We start from the raw sequence: 20,885 nt of genomic DNA on the forward strand, positions 1-20,885 counted from the left end.
TTTAGCATGTAGATGTCTAATAGGTGCATTGATCAAAATATTAGAATTTATCTACTGGATAAATGTCCTTAAATTGAAGGCTTTCATAGTGTTTAGAGTAAGAGGTTTTTCTATTGTTATACAAGGTAAAATTACTTTACAGCTACTTAAGTCATTTTAAAATAAATTTAATATATCACAGTCCTAATCAGCTTTAAAATTGTAATATTTGCATTTTAAAACAAGAAATTGTCTAAGATGTAAATCATCAATGGAAAAGGGTTATACATATCAGTGAACATTATTCCTTTTTAGGCGCAAATCATTTGCGCCATGTATTTAGCCAAAACTGTAGTATAATCATCTCGTCATGCTCCACACTTTTGGCAGCACACCCCCCTTAATGCTCCTGGCATTTACATCCGGACCCTTATACCAGACGGGCCAGCTGCATCCGACGGCAGGCTGAGGATAGGAGACCGCATCCTGGCAGTGAACGGAACCAGTCTGATTGGAGCGGACTACCAGAGGTAAAAAAAAGGATCTGATGTGTGAGCACGATAGCGGCGGGTAATTGTGATGACAGAGCGAGCCGTCTCCCCTCAGTGTTGATCTTACTCTGGTGTCAACCTCTTAAGCGATTGATTGGTTCAAGCTCACAAAGTGATGTCCTGTTATATTCCCTCTGTCTCTGCTGAGCTTCATGTAACCAGACTCTTTTCTCCTCCCTACCGTTTGTGGCCCCGACAGCGCGGTGGATCTGATCCGTCTGGGAGGGGGTCGCCTGCGTTTCCTGGTAGCAAAGTCGGACCCCGAGGTCTCAGAGAAGATCAGTGCCTCCTCCTGCTGACCACTGCCCAGCAAAGCGAGCGCGACGTTGCAGACACAGATGAGCAATGTTCAGCAGGGCTCACGCCATTTTTGCTTTCATGTAAATATGAAATTTGGGAATTCAGGGTTTGTGAAACATTGAAGGGATTTTGATTAATCAGGTCCGTACGGCCTCATGTTCAAAGCACAGCACATTCTCCTCCTTTTGTCAATTTTTTAAGAGCCCTGATTCTAGGTGTATTCATTGATTGCTACTGTTGCTCTGAAATAATCCATGTGACATAAACTGATGAATGTCTTTCCAGTTTTAAAAAGCACTTGATGAGATGCTTTTGGAGAGGAATGTTTTTATAAACCTGTTTAATAGAAGTTCCTGAGACGCCATCAGTCAACTCTTTGAACCAAACCTTTGTGATTGAACGTTTACTTTTTGTACCTGGCTTTGGATGTAAAACAGAACAGATTCCCCCACCTAAAAGTCCTCACTGGACTCCACCTTCACTAATTGAGCTGAATCCTGGAAACCTAACGCCTAGCGGAAAGGCTCAGCTCTATTTGTCATGTGTCAGGCTGTAGCCTCAGGTTCTCAGTGCTGGTGTGTAAACGGTGTATATAGCTGTAAATATTTCATCACTCAGAAAAAAAACAGAATGCGTTTTGGGAATTACTGTCGTTTTGTGACGGAAACTAATGAAAAGCTACTGATGGGAACTGTTCTCAGAAATAATGGAAATGTAATTGTTGGATTGTTTGTTTTTGTAATTTATGTATTTATTTCTTGCTCTTTAATACTGGTTTGTACATTACAGAAACTTCTTTGGTTTTTACATTCTGCTTCAACAAAAATACTTATTAAAAAAAAGGAGGTATTTATGTAAAGTTTGTTTTCAGCATTTAAAGGAAAATCAGTGTCAATCTTCTGATACCATAAATAACTTTGTAGTAATTTATTTTACCTGAAGGGAGGTCAGATTCACTGTTACAAATCTGAAAAATATTGTCTAAGGAAAAATAAGAAGTTGTTGGTAAATATTTCAGCCTTTGACATTTTCCTTTTTTCTGGGTAATACTGTCGCTCAGTTTAATGAAGTAAAAGCAAGGACATCGCTGAGGTTGTCTTCACATTGGCTGAAGGCGATTTGTGATCAAAAGAGAAATTAAATTAACAGATTTCTATGGTCGTTTTTTGCGATGAGGCAGAATAGACAAAGATTTTCACAGAACATAAAAAAGTAAGCGTCAATAAGTCTTGAAATGAAAAATGTTTTCTCCACTAATTAATTTGCTTTTAGAATGTAAGGTTAATGGACAGCTATATTAATTTTGGCTAGTCCTAAATATTAGTTCTTATATATATATGCCAGATTTGGTGATATGTTGTCCCCAAACCATCAATTAAAATACCATAAAGTAGTTTTTTTTTTTTTTTGGCAACCTCAAATTACATCATTCTAATACCAGACTCCCTGCTTCATGGATCAGACAGCGTGCCCCATCGGAAGGCATCCTTTGCTCACAAGGAGCTACCTCTATATGTTGCAGTAACACCAATATGATTAACAGGGTCTGATCTGTTGAGTAGAATTGCATGATCATTAAAGACTCTGCCTGTCATAGCAAAATGCCAAATGTCGAGTGAGATTTTAAAAGTCCAACACTTGATGTCTGAGGTCAAATTCTAGAATATTTCTACACTTGAAGGGACAAAATGCTGGAACAGACTCAGTTCAAAAGCCAAAAAGCAGCAGTATTGGAGCATCAAGCCATTTTAAGTCTTAACCCAAATGTCTGCAGTTGGAGATTTCAGAGCGTGGAGATGCTTTCCAATCTTCAAAATAAAACTGTTTTTTCCTTTTGATAATCTTTTCATACTTGTGTTAAAGTGAGGCCATGACTCAAATAAATTAAATCTACCTGAGGTGAACTATTGATGTTTATCAGAGGCCCTATTCTGTCTTATTTATGCCTCTGACAACTGGGACTATTGAAAAAGGTGAGGTAGTTTTCATTAAAAAAAAAAAGTGCAATTAAATCATTAAGCGCTTAAAGATTATTCTGGCCTTCTACATGGTTAAGTTACAAACTGGACACCGGGACAAAATTTGTTGGAACGTGATCTTTCAGGCTGATTAGACTATTTGCAATATGTCTTCATAAACATGTTCTTTTTCTCTTTAGGGAAATTTATTTTATCCAGTTTGTATGACCTCATCTCATGCATGTATAATCTGGGCATTTATATTAAGAATGATAAACAACAATAAAGATTGTTGGATTCTTTGACATGAAATCAATTTGTTTGAACAATTTTTCTGCCTTTTTTCTTACATAGAAGACAAGTTGTTAGATCAATAAGAATTGTTTTAATTTGTGCTACACATTTTAAACAAATCACAAACACAGGGACATTAAAAAATACACATACCTCTCTATTTCCATGTTTACCTGTTGATGACAGCTGCTTATACACATAGCAAAAATATTTCTTTCCAAAATAAGAAAACTTTAATTAGCTTTGTTATTTAGCAGATAGCGCAGCATACAATCATAATGCAACCGTCTTTTCTTATTGTGCAACAACAATCACTGAAATTTTGAGTCTGAAGCCTACAAGAGGACATTCAGAGGTGCTAAAGGCAGAGTGATGAGAAAAAAAGCGGGGGAGAAAGTGCTAGAGAAAATCGAATTATGCAGCGTCTGTGACAGGAAACTAAAAGAAAAACTGTCAATGAAGAGAGCGAGAAAAGCAAGCTGGAAGTAGAGAATATATCAGAAGTATTGTGAAGAAAGAAAGCTGAGAACAGTTATAATTCCTGGTCATGAGTTGGTCCCGCCCTTTTTTTATTTCTAAGAAAACTTTAGCAAGTACACTGATGCAGCATAACTGCTGCCGTCGTAGTGTTGCTGATCTTGGACTGTTGAAGCGCTATGTTAGCCTAAAACAGTGAAGCCGTCTACAGGCTAAAATGACATTTCTGAAAAGTAGAAATATTTTAAGGCTTTGATTATTACAACAATGCCTATTTGTGCTAAAACAAATCTGCACAGAGGCCGTTTCACTTCTCCCCATACCACTACACAAACCAAACAACTGGAAAACAATCAGTTTGTCTACATTAGGTTAGCATTCCACTTCAGTCAACCTCCAGTAGCTGCCTCTTTTTGCCCCTCTCTGCACGACACTGCCGCCCCGGTTCATCTGATCCACCTGAATCTGAGAAGCTTCATGCTGAGAAACTGCTGGCTCGTCCTTCCTGGATTTCCCCAACATCTGCTTTTTTTTTTTATTATTTTGCTTGACAGAGAAGGCAAGAGGTATTACATTCTGGTCTTTGCCTGAAAGTTAATGTCCATCTTTTTAATATTTTGAAACACCTGTTTTGCTCATTTCACTATCTAAGAATATATCTTATTTAAGAAAAGAAAACTGAACAAAAAATAAAACTAGTTTCAGTATCCAAGGGGTCATAAGCCTGGTTTTGGGTATGTGCTGCCATCTTCCACAGGCTTCTATATCCTCTGAGTTTTTGTATTTAAAGCAGGCACTAACTAACCAATGTAGCAGTCAAGATTGGCTCTTTGGCTTGAGTTACATCATGGCGCATTAGATACATCTCCAACGTTCAGAAGGTAAAGTAGTGCTTAAACATTTGCATATTAGGCCTAACTATCCTCACTATCCTTTAATAGGAGAAACAGGCTGAAGCCAATTTACTTGCTTTTTAAAATGTAGAACATATATACATTTTAAGTCGCTCTGACCATAATCTATTCATTTCTCTTCCAACAAGCTGGCTGCACCTACAGTCACATTAATGTGAAAAGGCAAAACATTTAGAAGATGACAGAGAGGATGCCCATTGGATAACTGGAGCGTGCGACAACTTAGGGTTCATTGCCGAGGCTCATGGGTTTGAGACGACATTGCAACAATAACAGGCTGCTGGGCAGATGTAACTTGATGCTGAGCAGATTCAGTCTCTCCTTCATCCTCCATCTTTGGCCGCTTGGCCGGCGACTCACAAGAGGCCTCTCCACTAGGCTGCCTGCTCACCAGCACCGGGGGGGAGCTGGATGCCTGGGCTGCTAGGATCTGTAGAGGACTGTTCAGGCCTTAGAAAAGAATCAAAAAAGGGGAGAGGGGGGGTTAGTTGTATTAAGGCTTGGTTCAGTCCAGATACAAATGTCCTTTCTGAATGGCAACAAAGCTGCTAATGTGACCAAAACAAACAGGATGAGTGACACTTGTCTGCATTAGCTTAGCAGTCTGAACACGGTCTGTATCAGGCCTTAATGTACATCGAACCGTTGTAACTCCCCTTAAAAACACAAAATAAAAAAACTGACATTTACCAGGGGACAAAAATAAAAGATTTATTTTTTAGATCTAGCATTGATTTGAATATTTTTTCAACAGATGCCAGATTCAGTTTCTCAGAAAATGTAAATTTTACATACGATCAATGAAATGACTCCATACAGAGATGTCATTTTTGGGATTACGTTGAATGGGGTGATCACAGCATGATAACGAACAGGTGGGTAGAAGGAAAAAGTGTGGCAGAAAAAAAACACTTTTGGAGGATGCTGAAAATGAAGCAACACACATTCAATCATTTGAGATTGCCAAGTCAGAACCGTAAAAGTGAGAAAACGTAAGGTACATTTACATAGACACCGAAGGCCTGATCAGATCAAAAATGTGTCAACATGTCAGACTGAAGATTCTAATCCGATTCAGTCCAATAGTAAAGGAACTTCATTCCGACTGAGAGGTGTTTTTTTTTTTTTCCTGATAGGTGTGCCTGTTACCATCCATTCAGATCTTTGGAGTAAAATCATCTACTCTGCACATGTGTACAACATCATTATGACATGTTCCTCTTTACTAGCCTTCATCCACTTTCTCCTGGTTCTCCTTAGTGGAGGGGGTGGCTCTAAATGTAATGTGTGGATGAACATGCCATCAGGTACCGTGGATACCTTAACTTCACTAAAAATGAGGAGGCAAAGGTACATCGTGGGAGAAAAAAACAACATTAACAGACACAACTGAACAACTGAAGGAAAAGTAATGTGCGCGACATAAGAGTAGCTACAGTTGCATATAAGGGGGCAAGTAAAGACAGGAAGGTTCTTCTGCTAAAGCGTTTCCAGAGCATTAGACAGTTCAGTGTATGTTCAAATGATTTGAGCTGATCAAAAGCTTGGTACATATATACATGCGTCATGATCGGATCATTTCGTTTAGTGTCCATGTAAACAGATTTAGAATTTCTGGGATTTAGATCTGATCTGAGAAATGTTGTGCATGTATTGTTGCAGCGATTAAAGCAAAAAGGGTCCTGATCGTACCGTGTGCAGAACATGGACACTTTTTAACAGGCCAACATTTGTGTCAAAAATCTTTTCTCATCGTTATAGGCTCCTCAGATTTCCTGAAAAGTCTATTTTGTGTTTTTAATCAGCCCTAAGAAATTTAAATACATAATTACTGGTGTGGGATATATTTACTGTAAACACTCCCCTTTTGTCAAATTTAATCCCTGGAATCTGATTGAGATTGAGATCTGCCTATAGAAACAAAACTTACCAGATGAATTAGCAAAGCTGGTTGCTGTGGAAACAGCAGTAGTGGTGTGCTTGCCATTCTGGGTAACGGGGCGGACAGGCAGTTGGTGCAGACCTGGGGTGATGTAGCGTCCGTCTCCAGCTTGCACCACACTATCCAAGGTCTGGATCACCAGCTCTCTGTTCTGCTGGGCTTCTAAAGATGAAATGAAAGAGGTTGAAGCCCTACATCAAACATTCAGTGACATCTAAACTAGATTGGCAGATTTATCCTCCCGCTCTTCTGATTGGCTCTAAACAGGGCCATGTGGTCGTTAAGTAAACGTGTGATCTGATGATGATTGTCTGATAAAAAGTACCTTTAAAAATAAATACTTTTACATAGGTATTAAAAAACTTTGAAAATAAGCACATTTCTCTGTCACTTTTTAGCAGTCTGTTACATAATAATCATGAACATTTTTATACATTGTGTGCAAAAAAAAAAATTTATAAAAAAAAAAAGACAGAAATTCAACAGTTTACATGTATTTGATCTGCATGTGTTTGACCAAATGAACCAAGTAAAATAATTTAACTTTTCAACAACAGTGTAAATGAATATGGTTAACTCAGAATGGACATTTTCAAACCATAACAATATAATAAAGAATCTAACTGCATCAGGCGATAGTTGAGCATGTAAAATTTAGATTTTACATTTTATGTTAATACAGAGAATTAACTGCGTATTGTGTCCATTTTATTTTTCACATTCCAACTAGTTTGGATCTATTGGATATAATTAAAGCATGTATTTCTCTTCTTATGATTTTCTCCTTGCGGCGGCGCCACAGCCAGTCATCGGTCTCACTCTAACCCTTTCTTCCTCTCTCCTGCCTACTAACTTTTGCCCACATTTCCTCCACCCAGAAATCTCTTATTTTGTCTTAGCAGGATCAGCTTCAGCATCCTTCTCCAGACGTGCTCTCCATCTTAATCTGGTCTCTTTGGTTTTATTCTCAAAATATTTAATGTGAGCTGCCCCTCTCATCCTCCCAAAGACACCCATAAAAACCTTTCGCCCTGCCTCTGTTGTTAAACTTGGATGCAAAGATTTGTCAACACAATTGATTACAACAATTATGAAAAAAACATCAAAACTCCATGCTTTAAAGCTGCATTCTAAAAAATACATAAACAGATATTGTTGAGTGAATATTTTAGTCTCAGTGCTGAGCATTATGGAGTTCACTAATGGGGCTGCAGAGGGCAGTGTAACACCAGTTGGGTTTCTTGTATATATATAAAGACAAAGAGAAGGTGGCATATATGCCATTGGTGCACAGGTCCAGTCCAACTGCAAGTACTTTGCTAAATGATTCTGAGACATCGACCAACAGGCTGATTAAGCTCATCCAGAGCAGCTTTACGCTACAACGGAAGGAGGTGGATCTCATTCTGTGATGACCTGCTGCTTTAGAGACTCTAATGGCACCTGCCTGAAGCTGGCCCTGCTATTTTTATTATTTTGCAGGGGGAGACAATGTGACTCTTTAATGACTTTTTTTAACCTTTAAATTCTTTGCAGAAATTAACAAAAATGGTGGACACGTAGTTCTGGTTGGGAAACATGTCCATAAGAGAAACAGGCCAGCAGCATCACAGATCCTCCACTGTGCAAAACACCATGAGGTGCTTTTCAACATAATTAATTTCATGCTAAACCAACTGGAACATTTGCTGCCAGAAAGTTCAGTCTTTGTCACATCTGACTGAAGTAGTTCCAGTTCAAGTCCAGGCAGAATTGAGCAAACTCTACATGTTTACATTTGTGATAGTGAGATGAATGAGCAGCTTAAAATATAACATCAGAAAATGTTTATTTAGTTTATGTTTAGTTATTATATTTCAATATGCTCTACATTAAATAAAAAGAAAATACTTTAATAAAATCTTCTAACTTTACCTCTAATATCGTTGCTCTCCAGTCCTCCAACAGTGCTGTACCCATTAGGGGGGTTGGAACATGGAGGGGCGCTGGTCACCACCCTCAGCATGGTGACAGAGGACTGAGGGGCGCTTTGAAGCATGTGAATGGGCTTCAGGACGGTGGGATGAGGGGGAGCGGCCATGATGACAGGCTGACTGCTGACTGGAGAGCCTATTAAGAGACAGTTTCACTCATTTTGCTCACGTTCAGATCCTAAGAGTATTTTGTGTGTCTCTATACATGCTCACCTGGGGCGCTTTGAGAATACCTATACTCTGGCACAGATGCTAGTTTGCTGGCCAGCTGCTCATGGTGGTCATGAGGGATAGGAGACCCCTCTCTGCTTAGACATTCAGGAGTCTGCAGCCCACTGGATGGGGGGGACAGAAGCCCCTGATGGGTTGGAGATGCAGGTGCACTCCTGAAACAAAAAGCAAAGGAGAAGGAAACACAACTGCATTATTGACAAACACCCTTAAAACATCATGAGCCCTCTGTTGCTGGTGTCTTCCACTAAAACACAACCTCAAGACGAGACTTACTTGGTTCTGTCCAATCAAATGACAGCAAGTGACAGAAGCAAGACAAAGGGGAGAAATGATTAACCCCCCTCTCTTCAGGGTGTATGTTTCTGCCACTGGCAACAGCAAATGAACCTTAGGGACTGTACCTTGATGACAAAGGTCCGAAAGGAGTTCTGAAGCAAGCCACTCCTCTCTGCCTTCTTTTCCTAAAGGACTGTTCCACCAGCTTGCTCTCAGAGGCAGAATCAATTCTCCAAAAGCTTCCTTTTCCAGGCTCATCCTGAGAGCGGGCCACTTTCAGGAAGTAGCGGTTCAAAGACAGATTATGTCTTATTGAGTTCTGGATGAAACACACAAAACCGATTGTCAAGAGACAACAATGAGCATCAAAGACCTTAAATAAACTGGTTTACAAGCAAAGACATGTTTGGAAATTCTCTAATAGATTCCTTTTGGATGCAGAGTAAATCTACATCCAGATAAATTAGCATATTGTTGAGAACTTAATATATTCCTATGATTTAATTAAGACTTGGTAGTAACCCTGTCTACCTTTTCATCCCCATCAGCACTTTTTCCCTCCACTAACCTTTCAATAGCATCCTTGCTTTCTAATGAAAGACCTACACAGTTAAAAGAAGAGAGGGAAAGCTTGGAATAGACAATGTTCGCCATCTTCTCCATCACTGTTTATACATTTAAATAAAGCCATGCTTCTGTAGCCAGATTCACTTTTTAATCATTATTATTGGTCTGGAAATTTGAGTTTTTATTCACCATAGGCCAGAATCATTTAAATCAAAATAAAACACTTGAAATATCACACCCTGTGTAACAAATCTGTTTGCTCTCTAAACCAAAGTCCTGAAACTAATTTACTCTCCAACTATATTCATATATATTAGCATAAAGTCTTCTGTGGACAGTATAAGAGAAGCGTACCTGCCAACCCTTGTCTGCAGTGCGATAGTAGGGGTAGTGTTTGGTGATGTGGGCATAAATCCCACTGAGAGTTAGTTGTTTGTCTGGAGCCGAAGAGATAGCCTGGACTATCAGCTGTGCGTAGGAATACGGAGGCTTGGACTCATCCTAGAGGATCGAGAAACAAAACCCGACAACCATCTCATCCACTTTAACTGCACAGTTTTCTTCGAAGGATATCATTTATTTTTACCTTGGGACTGTCTCCTCCCACGGACTCCACACGCTGCTCACCTCCCCCAGCTCTGTGCTCAGCAAGATTTCGCCCACGCTCAGATACAGCCTTCGCAGCGTATTCGGCAGCTAACTGGAGGTCAGAGGTCACATTGCGTCCAAAGCGATACCCTGATGACCCTGCCCCGCGAGGGCTAGCAGGACAGGAGTTGGGAACACTGTAGAGGAGAGAGAAGAACTAAGATCTCCCTTGGAAGAAGTAATGCAGCTAGAGTAAAGAGACACCCCCACCAACATCCCCTTACATTTGCCATTATTACATTTTGCTGATCTGAGGGATTTTTGACATGTGACCTTTGGGCAGAGGGTGTTTGTAAATAAACCACTAGAACATAAGGCTGTGCTGACTCTAAAAAAAAAACAGCAATCAGCTTCCTCTCTCGCCGACATTCACATACAACTTCCTGTAGGGTCATGTGCACGTGTTTACATGTGAAATAATAAACAAGGCGTTACTCATGAGGGTTCATTGAATGTGCAGCTGCTCTCCAGTTTCTACTTCCTCAATGTCAGAGTATAAACGCCACAGAGACAGTTTGCAAATAAGATGTGCAGAAACTTTAACCGCAAAAAAATGACATAATCATCCTTATCAGTCAGAACATTATTACTATCAACACCGATATGGACAATAAACATAAACTAATTGACTGTAATTGTAATGATTCAGGGTTGGTTTTTGACACTTTAGGCAACAAGGTTATGTAAACATTAATAAACAGATGTGATCTTATAAAATCTGTCACCAGGTTACAGACGGGGCAACACTAATCTGATTGCAGCATGTTGATTATATATTTATGTATGCCGTTTGTCGTTTGCAAATGCATAAAAAAGGAAAATTAAGTCTCAGGAACAGTTAATAGAATATATAAAAAGACAGTTCAAAGCTTTATTTAAGAGATCTAAATAACTGGAGGAAAATAGTATCCAGAACCAAAGACTGTAAAGAGTTGGCAAAAAATAGAACTAAAAACAATTTATTATGAAGTGAGCCATGCAGTTATGTTGGACATTTATTTACTGCTTAATCTCTCTGAAATATTTTCCTAATTGACAGAGTTTACATAAATGTTATTTATTCAGCTATTTTTGTGAAGTCTTGTGAGGCAATGAACAGAGCAGGCAGGTCAGGTATGAAGTGGGAAGAGATTCAAAAAAAGCTTGATTTAGAAGATAAGCCAACCTTTCAAAATCTAATGGAAAACCATTCAGTAAATGAAAACTATTTGGCAAAAACTGTCGACCGAAATGACTAAAATATAGACATCAAACCAAAGAAGGTGAAAGTATTATTTATGCACTCAAAAACCCTGTCTTTTTGGAGAAAGACGGCAAAAAGAAATAAATACACGAGAACAGAAGTTCAGGTCAGATGAGACAAAATTCAACTTTTAAGCCTTAACAAAAAATAACATTATTTTAGAGCATGAAAAATGAATTGATTCTTATAGCCTGTATAGCATTTCTGGGTAGATGCAAACTACATTTCATTGCCTTGCTCTCTAACAATGTAATGGCAATCAAGTTGAATTCTAGACTATTAATTCAGATAATCAAAGGACAATTTTTACAAACAAAACAAAAAAGCATTTTAAATGTCCTTCCAGCCTCCATCAATTACTGTGAATGTAATTTGTGGTTGAGTATAATATGAATATAATACTAGAATCAACAATTAACCACCTTAGTGATGAAATTACTAAAGATAATCTTTTTAAAACCAGCAATCCCAATTTGAAATCCAACAAAAAAAGAGTAGATCATAAATCTGGAGAATTTGAATCATTGTTTTGAAACGTGAACCCATGCCCAGCCCCGATATCCTGAACACATCATGTCCCATCTGATGTGCAAGGAAGCTGGTTAGAGCAGACAGGAAGATGAACGGAGCCAAATACAGGGCAAGCCTGGATAGAAAGCTGTTCAGATTTCAGACTGGGATGGAGGTTCCTGTTCCAGCAGAACAATCATTGCAAACCTAAAGTCAAAGCAGAAATGGCGCGGTTTAGAAAGTGTTAAAATGGCCCATTCAGAGACAGAATCTTCTGAAAATCTACAGCAGGACTCTTATATTGGGATTCGCTGCCTCTCACCAACCTAGCAGATCCATCTGAGGAGAATCTGCAACTAAGATAGGATTAAGATTTTACTCCCTAGATGTGAATCGTTAGATACGAAGGTTCCCAATATTAAATATAAATTAAACCCACAGAACTCAATGTTGTTCATATTCTCTTCTGGTCTTTTTAAACTGGTTTAAACTATTTAAAGAAAATCTACAAAAACAAAATAGTCACAAATATCCAACAAAATCGGAAAAATAAGTTAGCCATTAACAGGATTTTATCTGCCGCTGTTTAGACAGAGCACAGTAATTTATACAAGACACACCTGCTTTACTGAGGAAAGTAAACAGTGGTTTCTGGGAGTCACTAAGCTTTGATTTACTTCTGGCAACAGAGAGCCGCGGATACAGTTCAATAAATGATCACAGGAAGGAAAGAATATAGTTTGTTTAGATTTCTTCAGAGGGGGAAAGCTGCAGGATTTAGTTTTGTCACAAAAGCTCAAACATTAGAGCTTAAAACCAGCTAGAGAAGGAAAAATCAAAACAGATTTTGCAAAGAAGCATCTTGAAGATCAGTGGATTTTAACTGGACAGTTAAGTTTTAATCTTTCTTTTTTAGAACAAACCCTTCACCCCTCCTGCTTGTCCACAGGCAGAGGATGAAGAATGGTAGATGTTGAACTGTTCATTCAAGCTGCGAGACAAGAAAGGCGACTGAGTCACCTTAAAGGAAAAAGATCCTGGTGTTTTAAGACGAAGCAAAAATCTTCCTCGAATGTGTAACGTGTTGTTTCAAGTACACAAATATAAGCCTTAAAAAAAGGCCACAATAACAGCGATGCAGAGAAGCAAGAGCAGACTTATTTATACTGTTTGTTTTGAGTCAACATGTGAAGGAACAGGAGCCGAGGGCCAAAGTGGAGGGGGGTGGGGGGTGTAAAGGAAACCACCAGTGGACGGGAAAGTGGCTTACAGGCAAAACAATCTGCCTGATAGCCAATCACAGGCCCTGAAGCTTCAGCCATCCCATATAAGGCATGTACACATAGCCTGACATTGCTGGGCATGCCTGTACAGGCAGACACCGGCCACAAGGTGGCACTATACGGCAGTGAGGCTGGCTGTTTACAATCATAGAGGTGATTTAAATAAAAAAAATTGTTCCTCAAGATCACCAAGACTCAGACACTTATTTATTCAATAACCTGGATGAAGACACTGATTTATATTTCCCCACTTTGAAGGCTTGACAAAAACAAAAAAATAAACCCTGATGGAAAATGATTAAGGCTTACTCTACTGAAAGCATTTATTGGTAATAATAATAACCTCTCTGACACCTAAAGCACAGGTAATAAAAGGTCAGATGAGGTTAATCAGTCTTGATTACATGTACCGTTTCTTTAATACAATAACAGCACAAGAAAAAACACAGAAAAGTGTCTTCCACGCCCCAATGTTCTTGTTCCTCCTTCATTTAGGTGTGATGCCTAAAAATCACACATAGAGCCAAATTACTTCTCTTTTCAGTTTTTTTTGTTTGCTGGTTTTAACAGTTGTAACCATTAATTGAATTAGTACACATGTTCTGCACCATCATTCCTTGTTTTTTAAGATGAAAGATCTTTAGAATCATGACACTAAGTTCAGCTGGGTTATGTGAACCATTGGTAACCTAAAGACACTTCTCTAAACAACCAGATGGATTTATATCATGTATAAAAATACAATACTTGTCCATCTTGCATTATTCCTTTATTTATTTTTAGCAATCACTAATTATTAGACTAACAATACAACCTATTACAAATCTTCCTTGAAAGGGTTTTATTTTAATTTAAATTAATAGTTAAATATGACAACATATAGTTCATAGGGGTTTAAAATAAGAAATTTGTAGACAATTTAGTCTCCACTAACACAAAAATTAGAAAAAATCCCCATTTATGTATACAAAGCAGAAAAGCTTTATAAAAACAACAAGCCTGAACTAGAAATCAAAACTTCCTCAGTTCATTCATGAGGTTTATTCATACCCTAATAAAAAATACTGAGATAATAACTTTAAAATCTAAAAAGTAATATCAATGTTGTCAGATTTTAATCTAATATCTTAAATGTCAGTTACAAAATTTTAGGTGATTTGAACTGCATTAAATAAAGAGGATTTGGTCACAGTCTACAAATTCTAACAAAGGCTTAAACAGTTACATTTTTATTTATTAATGTCTTAAATATTAAGAATTTGTTTATAAGTAAGTAGGTCTTGTTTTTATTTGGAGATCTTTATTGGCCCCTGGATGTCATTGCTTCAACAGATCATTGCTTTTAGCTCTGCTGCAGTTTGCAACTAAACCTTAAAGAGCATCCGAAGCGGTTTTGGATACGAACGCATAGCTTAATGCAAGTCAGAACCTTTCAACACTTCAGCTCTGAAAAACATTTTATAAATTCCCGCTACAATGGGAGTTATTCAGTGACTGAGGCCAAACATATTTATTCACACCGCGCAAACAAACACACATGCCAAATGCAGACAGGAGATTCTCTTCACACACTGCAGTGCAGAACACAACAGTTGTAACTTTTGAAGTACATTTTTTGAAATAAATATTAAATCCCTAAAGACATTGACAAAAAGTATTGCTTTGTTGTAATAGTATAGTACTACAAATGCAGCTCTTAGTCCACTTCAAATCAATCCTGCTCATTCCAATGCAACTCAGTCATACATTAAGAACAAAGTACATTGAGTCAAGTTCTTAGTGGATTCATGTGATATTTCCTTTAATATTCCAGGTTGCATGTCATCTAAATGTCTTGCATTTTACTGAAGTAGGAAAGACTAATTCTGAACAAAAATCTGCTGACAAAAGGTACAACGTTAACCCTAAACTGATGGAAACTGAATGAGGATTAGCCTGACAGATGTTCCCCCCCCACTGGTGGCTTACCTGATTGTGCCGGTGGGTGATGGCAGTGGGGATCCGAACGCCCTGATGTGCTCTTCATGCTGCTGCGCGGTGGGAATGCTGATTTTAAGAGGGGAGATGTGGGGAAGAAGCGGGCGAGGGGGAGGAGAAGGCTGTTCCTTCATGTGCTTTTCCACTTCCAGGAGGGATGTAAACTGGATCTTGATGACTGTACTGGGAAACCGAAACATACACCTGAAAGACAGAAGCACAACGGTGAGAGATGGAGACAGTGGTGGGCAAAAAAAAGCTTAGAAAAAAGAACGGAACAGGGACTTTGTAACATCAAAAAAGACTTCAAGGAAAAAGCTCCAGTTAGTTTACAGAAACAAAACCTAGCATCACAAGATTAGCAGAAACATAACCTGTAATGTTGGAGAATAACAGCAATGTTTCACTAAACATAAAAGCAGTTATACTTTCAAGTTACTACAAAATTATGTTTATATTACAAACCAACCAGTTTGTGGACAAATACAAAAAACAGTGTAAAGTTTACACATAAACCTGTTATCCTAAATCTCTCTTTTCTTCTCCACTTTCAGCAAGTCTGAACAAATGCCCGAATGAAAGCAACAACTAATTAACTGGCCGATATAGTTCTAATCCTCACAAACAAAAGACTAGCTTCTATAATAGATGTGTTAAAATGAGTAGCAGTGGGCGTTTGATGACTGATGTTAAACATCTTTACTTTCCTTGTCGTTTGAAGGGAGCAGCTTTTAAGGGGACTGAGCTTCAGTCCTTTCCCTGCTTTTGCTGAATTAGCAAAAGCTCGACACAAAATGGATCAAATGGACACGATCAGCTCTGAGACGTAAGGTCAAAGGCTTTTGCGTCTAATCGGGCAAGGTTGTCCAATGCAGTTAGAAGGAAAACACAACAACCAACTGTTTGCAGCTACTTTAGACGAGGCTGACGTGTTAGTTCTGCAAGCAATTTCCTGCTTTAATGACAAAAAAAGAAAAACAGACGACTGCATGGAAAATCTAAAAAGAGGGATAACAAACAAACTGACATATGAATGACTTTCACACATCATGGATAAAACTGAAACAAATGATCAATGTTTAATGAATATTACAAATATTTCAATATACAAACTGAAAAGCTAGATTGTCAAAAATGAAGTCTACACCTCATCAAAAAAAATCCTGATATTTATTCAAATGCTTCTTTCACTGATACTCAGCCTTCAGTGGGGCCAAAACAACTAATCAGATTAATTGTGATTAATCGATTATTGAGATAATAGTCACTAATTTAGTAATCTATTCATCGTTAACTGGAGTATAGAGACTGTAAAACATATCTTTAGCTGACAGAGCGACCCACTTTGAGAAGTAATTATATCAAAATTGTTAAAATATATAAATATTTTGGATTTAACACAAAAATATATATATTTTTGTCTGTCAATATGCTCTATCCAGAGGTCCTGAAGTGGAAACATTTTAGTTTCACCTGTTTCAATTTCATTAAAAAAATCTTCTTTAAGGAACCTTTTGCTATCCGATAATTAATCTAAAAAATAATAAACAGATTAATCCAAACTTTTAACTTATTGTATTGGAGAACATGTGAGGTTTTCAGTTTCAAAGTAGCTTGTGCTGGATAGTTGATTAGAAATGACTTTGCTTAATTCCATTCTATGGCTGGCACAACTGGAAAAAACACAGCAAAGCAAAATAGTAGTTCTGTGTTTACAGTTCTGTACAGATTGGCAGAATTCCCATTTTTTTCTGCCTCAGAGCAACTATAGCACTATGGGAGTGTGTATGTGGATATCCCAAATAAGCATGAACTGTTTAACATAGGCTCGGATATTTTTACATTTTCAAAAATATTGGAATCATCCAACATATCTTTCCTACCAACTGAATCTGAGATTGACTAAAATTTGTTAAGTGTGACCTATCTGAATTTTCCTTAACTGCATATAAAATGGATCGGTATGTGAAATGTGTCAAGATTACATCCAATAGTTTGGTACTATTTAAACAACTTTAATTGAACTTAAATATATTTTTATCCTAACGTCCATATATAAAAAATTACGTTGCTGACTAAAGTTGTATAAATATAAATAATATATAAAATAGGCCATTATTATAAATAGCAATTCTGTTTTGAAGTAAGAGCAATTCAATAATTGTGTTGATATGCTGACAAACAGATCACTGACCTATCTCACAGTGCTATAGTAGAAGATGCACTATATATAAACACTACTTGCTAGATTTCCTTGTTCATAGTTTCTTTTCCAAAGATTTTTATAGCTTCTACAGAGGTTTCTAATCTCCACCAATAGTTGCCACAAATTTGGTCTTATATTTTAGGGTTCTTTGCTTCTTTTTGATGCAAGGGTTTTAAAGCTGTCTCAAAAATATTTATTATGGTTCCAAAATGACAATAAAGATACAGTGGAATCTGCTTATAGTGGACACGGATATAGTAATCAACTGCTTATAGTGTTCAAAAGGCCTGGGACAGGATCATTTCTTTACAAATGCTGTTTAAATAATTTGTTTATAGTAATCAAGAAATCCACATATAGTGTTCATTTTTGGCCATTTTATGAATGTAAACATGTGCAAAAAATCATTTTAAAATTACGTGTAGGCTAGTTATTTTATTTTATACTCCCATGATTCCTTTCTGGGAGTCTGCTGCTGCCTAGCTAGCTAATGTAAAAAGTTGACGACCAGGCAGGTAGAACTAGCTTGCGAGTCATGACTGGAAATGAAAGATGAAGATGTGGAGACTGTTATCCCTTCCAGAGCTGAGATGAGGAATGCAGTTTGCATTTTAAAGACTGGTCTCCTGCATGTTGGTTTCAAAAACTTTGACCTTTTACATTGTTTTGAAAAAGAAGTGAAGTCGTTGTTGGACAACACTCTGATCGAGGGAACCATGGATAAATATGTCAAGCGATTTCTTAATGCGGCGCAACAGATCCGCAACACAAAACTGAAGCAGGCTACCTTTAATTTTCTGTAGCCTACATGGTTATCTTCTATGTTGTTGTTCTATTAAACTGTTGGTTTCAAACTTCAGCACCAGGCTACCAGAGTTTAGGAAATGCGGAAGCTATCTGTTTCATTTCATTTTTTTCATTGAAAAACCACTCAAATGGCATTTAGATGATATTCTGAATAAAAAAATAAGTGAAATAATGGAAGTGAAATTCAGATATAGTAATCAACCGTTTATAGTGTTCAAATTGGCTCTGGACCAACGTGATCACTATAAGCAGATTCCACTGTACTTAAACATGTAGTTTTTTTTTTCTAAATGTAAATACCATAAATGGATGGTATCTTTACTCAAGGTACAATAATACTCTTGCAACAGCCATATAGCTTTTGTTTGGGTTGATATAGAATTATTATGCACTCAGCTAAATGTTTTTGCAGTCTTTTATACTGAGGATCGCCCAGATTGTCACCAACCAGTGTGCTTTTGAGAAAAAAAAAACACATGCAAACATGGCTGTAGTAAGATTATTTTCTCTCCATGTGGGTCTCAAATAAAACAGTCTTCAAGCCAACACTTCCGGTTCAGAGCTGGACACGCCTCCCAGCAGTCCGAGGAGCCAATCAGAGAGAAGAACTACCCTCTTCAGTGATTTGTTAGGATATGCGCAGTCAACACTTTCAGCTCTGCAGATTACATCTGTTTATTTACAAACCCGATCATCAGGGAAAAATCCTCAGAATATATAGCCAGTATAGTTAAAATAAACAAAACTACAATCGTGTAAAACGTGATGTCATTAAAGGCACAAGTGACACCAGTTTCAAAAAGAAACAGGAGTCGTTTCTACAAGACACGTGAGGGGAGTAGTCAGGGGTGCGTTTGTTTACATTAATGTTTAAGTGACGGTGACACGTTGACTTAGAGCCCCGCGGCTAACGTGAAGTTAGCATGCTGAGCAACTTTATTAAAATGCAACACACGCTACAGAAACAGCTTTTACGGTTTTAAGGCACGGATTATGAATAAAGTATTTGATAGCTTCATATAAAGACATAAATACAAGTTCAGAGCTTTATATACCTATGTTTGACAGGCCAAGGCGAATGAAGAAAAACCGGCTGCTCTGATTAAATTATTTATGTGAGTTACTTAACATATAAATAAAAGAATTTATGCAGTAAATACGATGCTTTGTTTTAAACCTGAACAACACGATGTCACTGTATATGTGGCCGTTGTCGAATTGTATGCTAGGCTAATATTTATTTTGGCAGAAAAATAAACGTTTGATATACTTTAAAAAATACAAACATTGTTTTTAATCCAAGGGAAAAGTTTAAACTGATAAGAAATTACAAAAATAATAAGGTGTTGGGTGCTGGGTAAATGTTTAAGGCATGTTAGAACTTTTGGAAGTAATGCTAACTGCTAAGCTAACTTTCTGGGCTTACTCTCTGGGCAGCGGAAGCGGCGGCGCTCCTCTCCGCTGAAACACTCCGTCAACAAACACACCGTTCTTGCCCAGGCACCGCAGGGAGAAGCCGCTCGCGTCGTCGTAGGTAATTTGCAAGTGTCGCCTTGAAATGAAACTCGAGTGACCCATGTTGATGTCCACAGAGCCGTGGGATGAATTCCGGCCTATGGTCACCGTCCTCTGGCGCATGACAAACTCGAAATCCCGGCCCTCGAGCCTAGCCAGGGCCTGCGGAGGAGTCGAGGAGAGCCTCACGGGGAAACCACCGGCGACCCCGCGAGCTTCCATTAGCGGAGGACCCAGGATGGCGAGCGAGGGCTGGTGATAGGAGTGAGAGGTCACCGCAACGCGCACAGGGCTGCACGGCGCCGACTGTAATGCAAGCAGGGCCCGAGCACCGTTGTCGTCCCGGTAGTCTGCCATCTTTTTCTGGAGCTTCAACACGCTCAGTGAGACTATGCAATAAGTTTTACTTGACGGGCACAGAGAGCAGCAACGTGAGAGTTTTCCAGAGCACTTGTTCGCTCTGAAGCTGACGGAACAACATGGAGTCCGCTCGGATCAATAGAAGAACCGGAGCGGACTATCCAGGAACCGGATTGATGACGCGTTCAGGAACCCCCTCTTAGGAGCAATCATTTGAGATGGTTCTCAACATTTTTTATTAGTAAAACCTCTATAAATACAGATATTCCAAAGTACCACGACTTGTAGTCCTTTTATAGAACAGATCTTATTATTATTATTTTTTTCTTTCAGTTTTCTTTTGCCATAAACACTTTTTTTGTATTTAATGTTGCATCAATCATAATATTTGAACGTTTTTGATCTTACATTGGAGAAATTTACCTCTGCATTTGACCCATCTCTTTGGGGAGCAGTGGGCTGCCATTATGTGGCGCCAGGGAGCAATCAGGGTTATTAGGGTCTTGCTCAGGATCCCAAAGTTGAGGCAGTGGGATTCGGATCGGGTACTTGGAACCTTCTCATTGCACAAGAGCACTGCTCTAACCCACTAAGCTAACACTCCCCCAAATTACTTCAACTGGAACCTTCATATTTAAATAAGTTAATTTAAATAAGTGTCTACTTGCCATACAGGTAATGCAAGTAGACACTTATTCAAACTTAAGAGGTTTTCTACTTTCATCATCTTAAGGTTCAGCTTTTTGTTCCTGAAATACTTTGAATTTTATCTTTGTGTTGATATTTTCTGCTCAAATCTTAGATTGATGGTTCCTCTTTTAAAGTTAAATCTTTAGCTAACCAACAGTTGTAGTTCTACTACATATATATA

At 38.2% G+C, this 20,885-nt stretch overlaps 2 protein-coding genes across 7 annotated transcripts in view; one reads left to right on the forward strand and one right to left on the reverse strand.

Annotated features, from left to right (window-relative positions):
- radil (Ras association and DIL domains) overlaps positions 1-1,665 on the forward strand; it is a 49,379-nt gene extending 47,714 nt beyond the window's left edge. For all 5 annotated transcript variants that reach the window (XM_015389513.1, XM_015389515.1, XM_015389514.1 and 2 more), the window contains 2 exons: positions 370-509; positions 730-1,665. In XM_015389513.1, the coding sequence (XP_015244999.1) occupies positions 370-509; positions 730-829 (240 nt within the window). In that variant the 3' untranslated portion in view covers positions 830-1,665. The remainder of the gene's footprint in view (positions 1-369; positions 510-729) is intronic.
- A 1,666-nt stretch (positions 1,666-3,331) lies between these two features.
- foxk1 (forkhead box K1) lies at positions 3,332-20,156 on the reverse strand. 2 transcript variants are annotated; one of them, XM_015389518.1, is made up of 10 exons: positions 19,566-20,156; positions 15,118-15,330; positions 10,052-10,250; positions 9,820-9,966; positions 9,024-9,217; positions 8,896-8,901; positions 8,602-8,774; positions 8,330-8,524; positions 6,404-6,577; positions 3,332-4,923 (listed from the first exon to the last, which is right to left on the reverse strand). In XM_015389518.1, exons 1-10 carry the CDS (start codon positions 20,009-20,011, stop codon positions 4,703-4,705), a joined length of 1,968 nt encoding a protein of 655 aa, XP_015245004.1. In that variant the 5' UTR covers positions 20,012-20,156; the 3' UTR covers positions 3,332-4,702. The 2 variants fall into 2 exon arrangements, with proteins under 2 accessions (XP_015245004.1, XP_015245005.1); XM_015389519.1 differs by lacking the exon at positions 8,896-8,901 and having other exon boundaries at positions 19,566-20,154.
- Positions 20,157-20,885: the final 729 nt, after the last annotated feature.

This window comes from Cyprinodon variegatus, unplaced genomic scaffold, assembly GCF_000732505.1.
Source record: "Cyprinodon variegatus isolate N-32 unplaced genomic scaffold, C_variegatus-1.0 Scaffold463, whole genome shotgun sequence".
Taxonomy (NCBI): domain Eukaryota; kingdom Metazoa; phylum Chordata; class Actinopteri; order Cyprinodontiformes; family Cyprinodontidae; genus Cyprinodon; species Cyprinodon variegatus.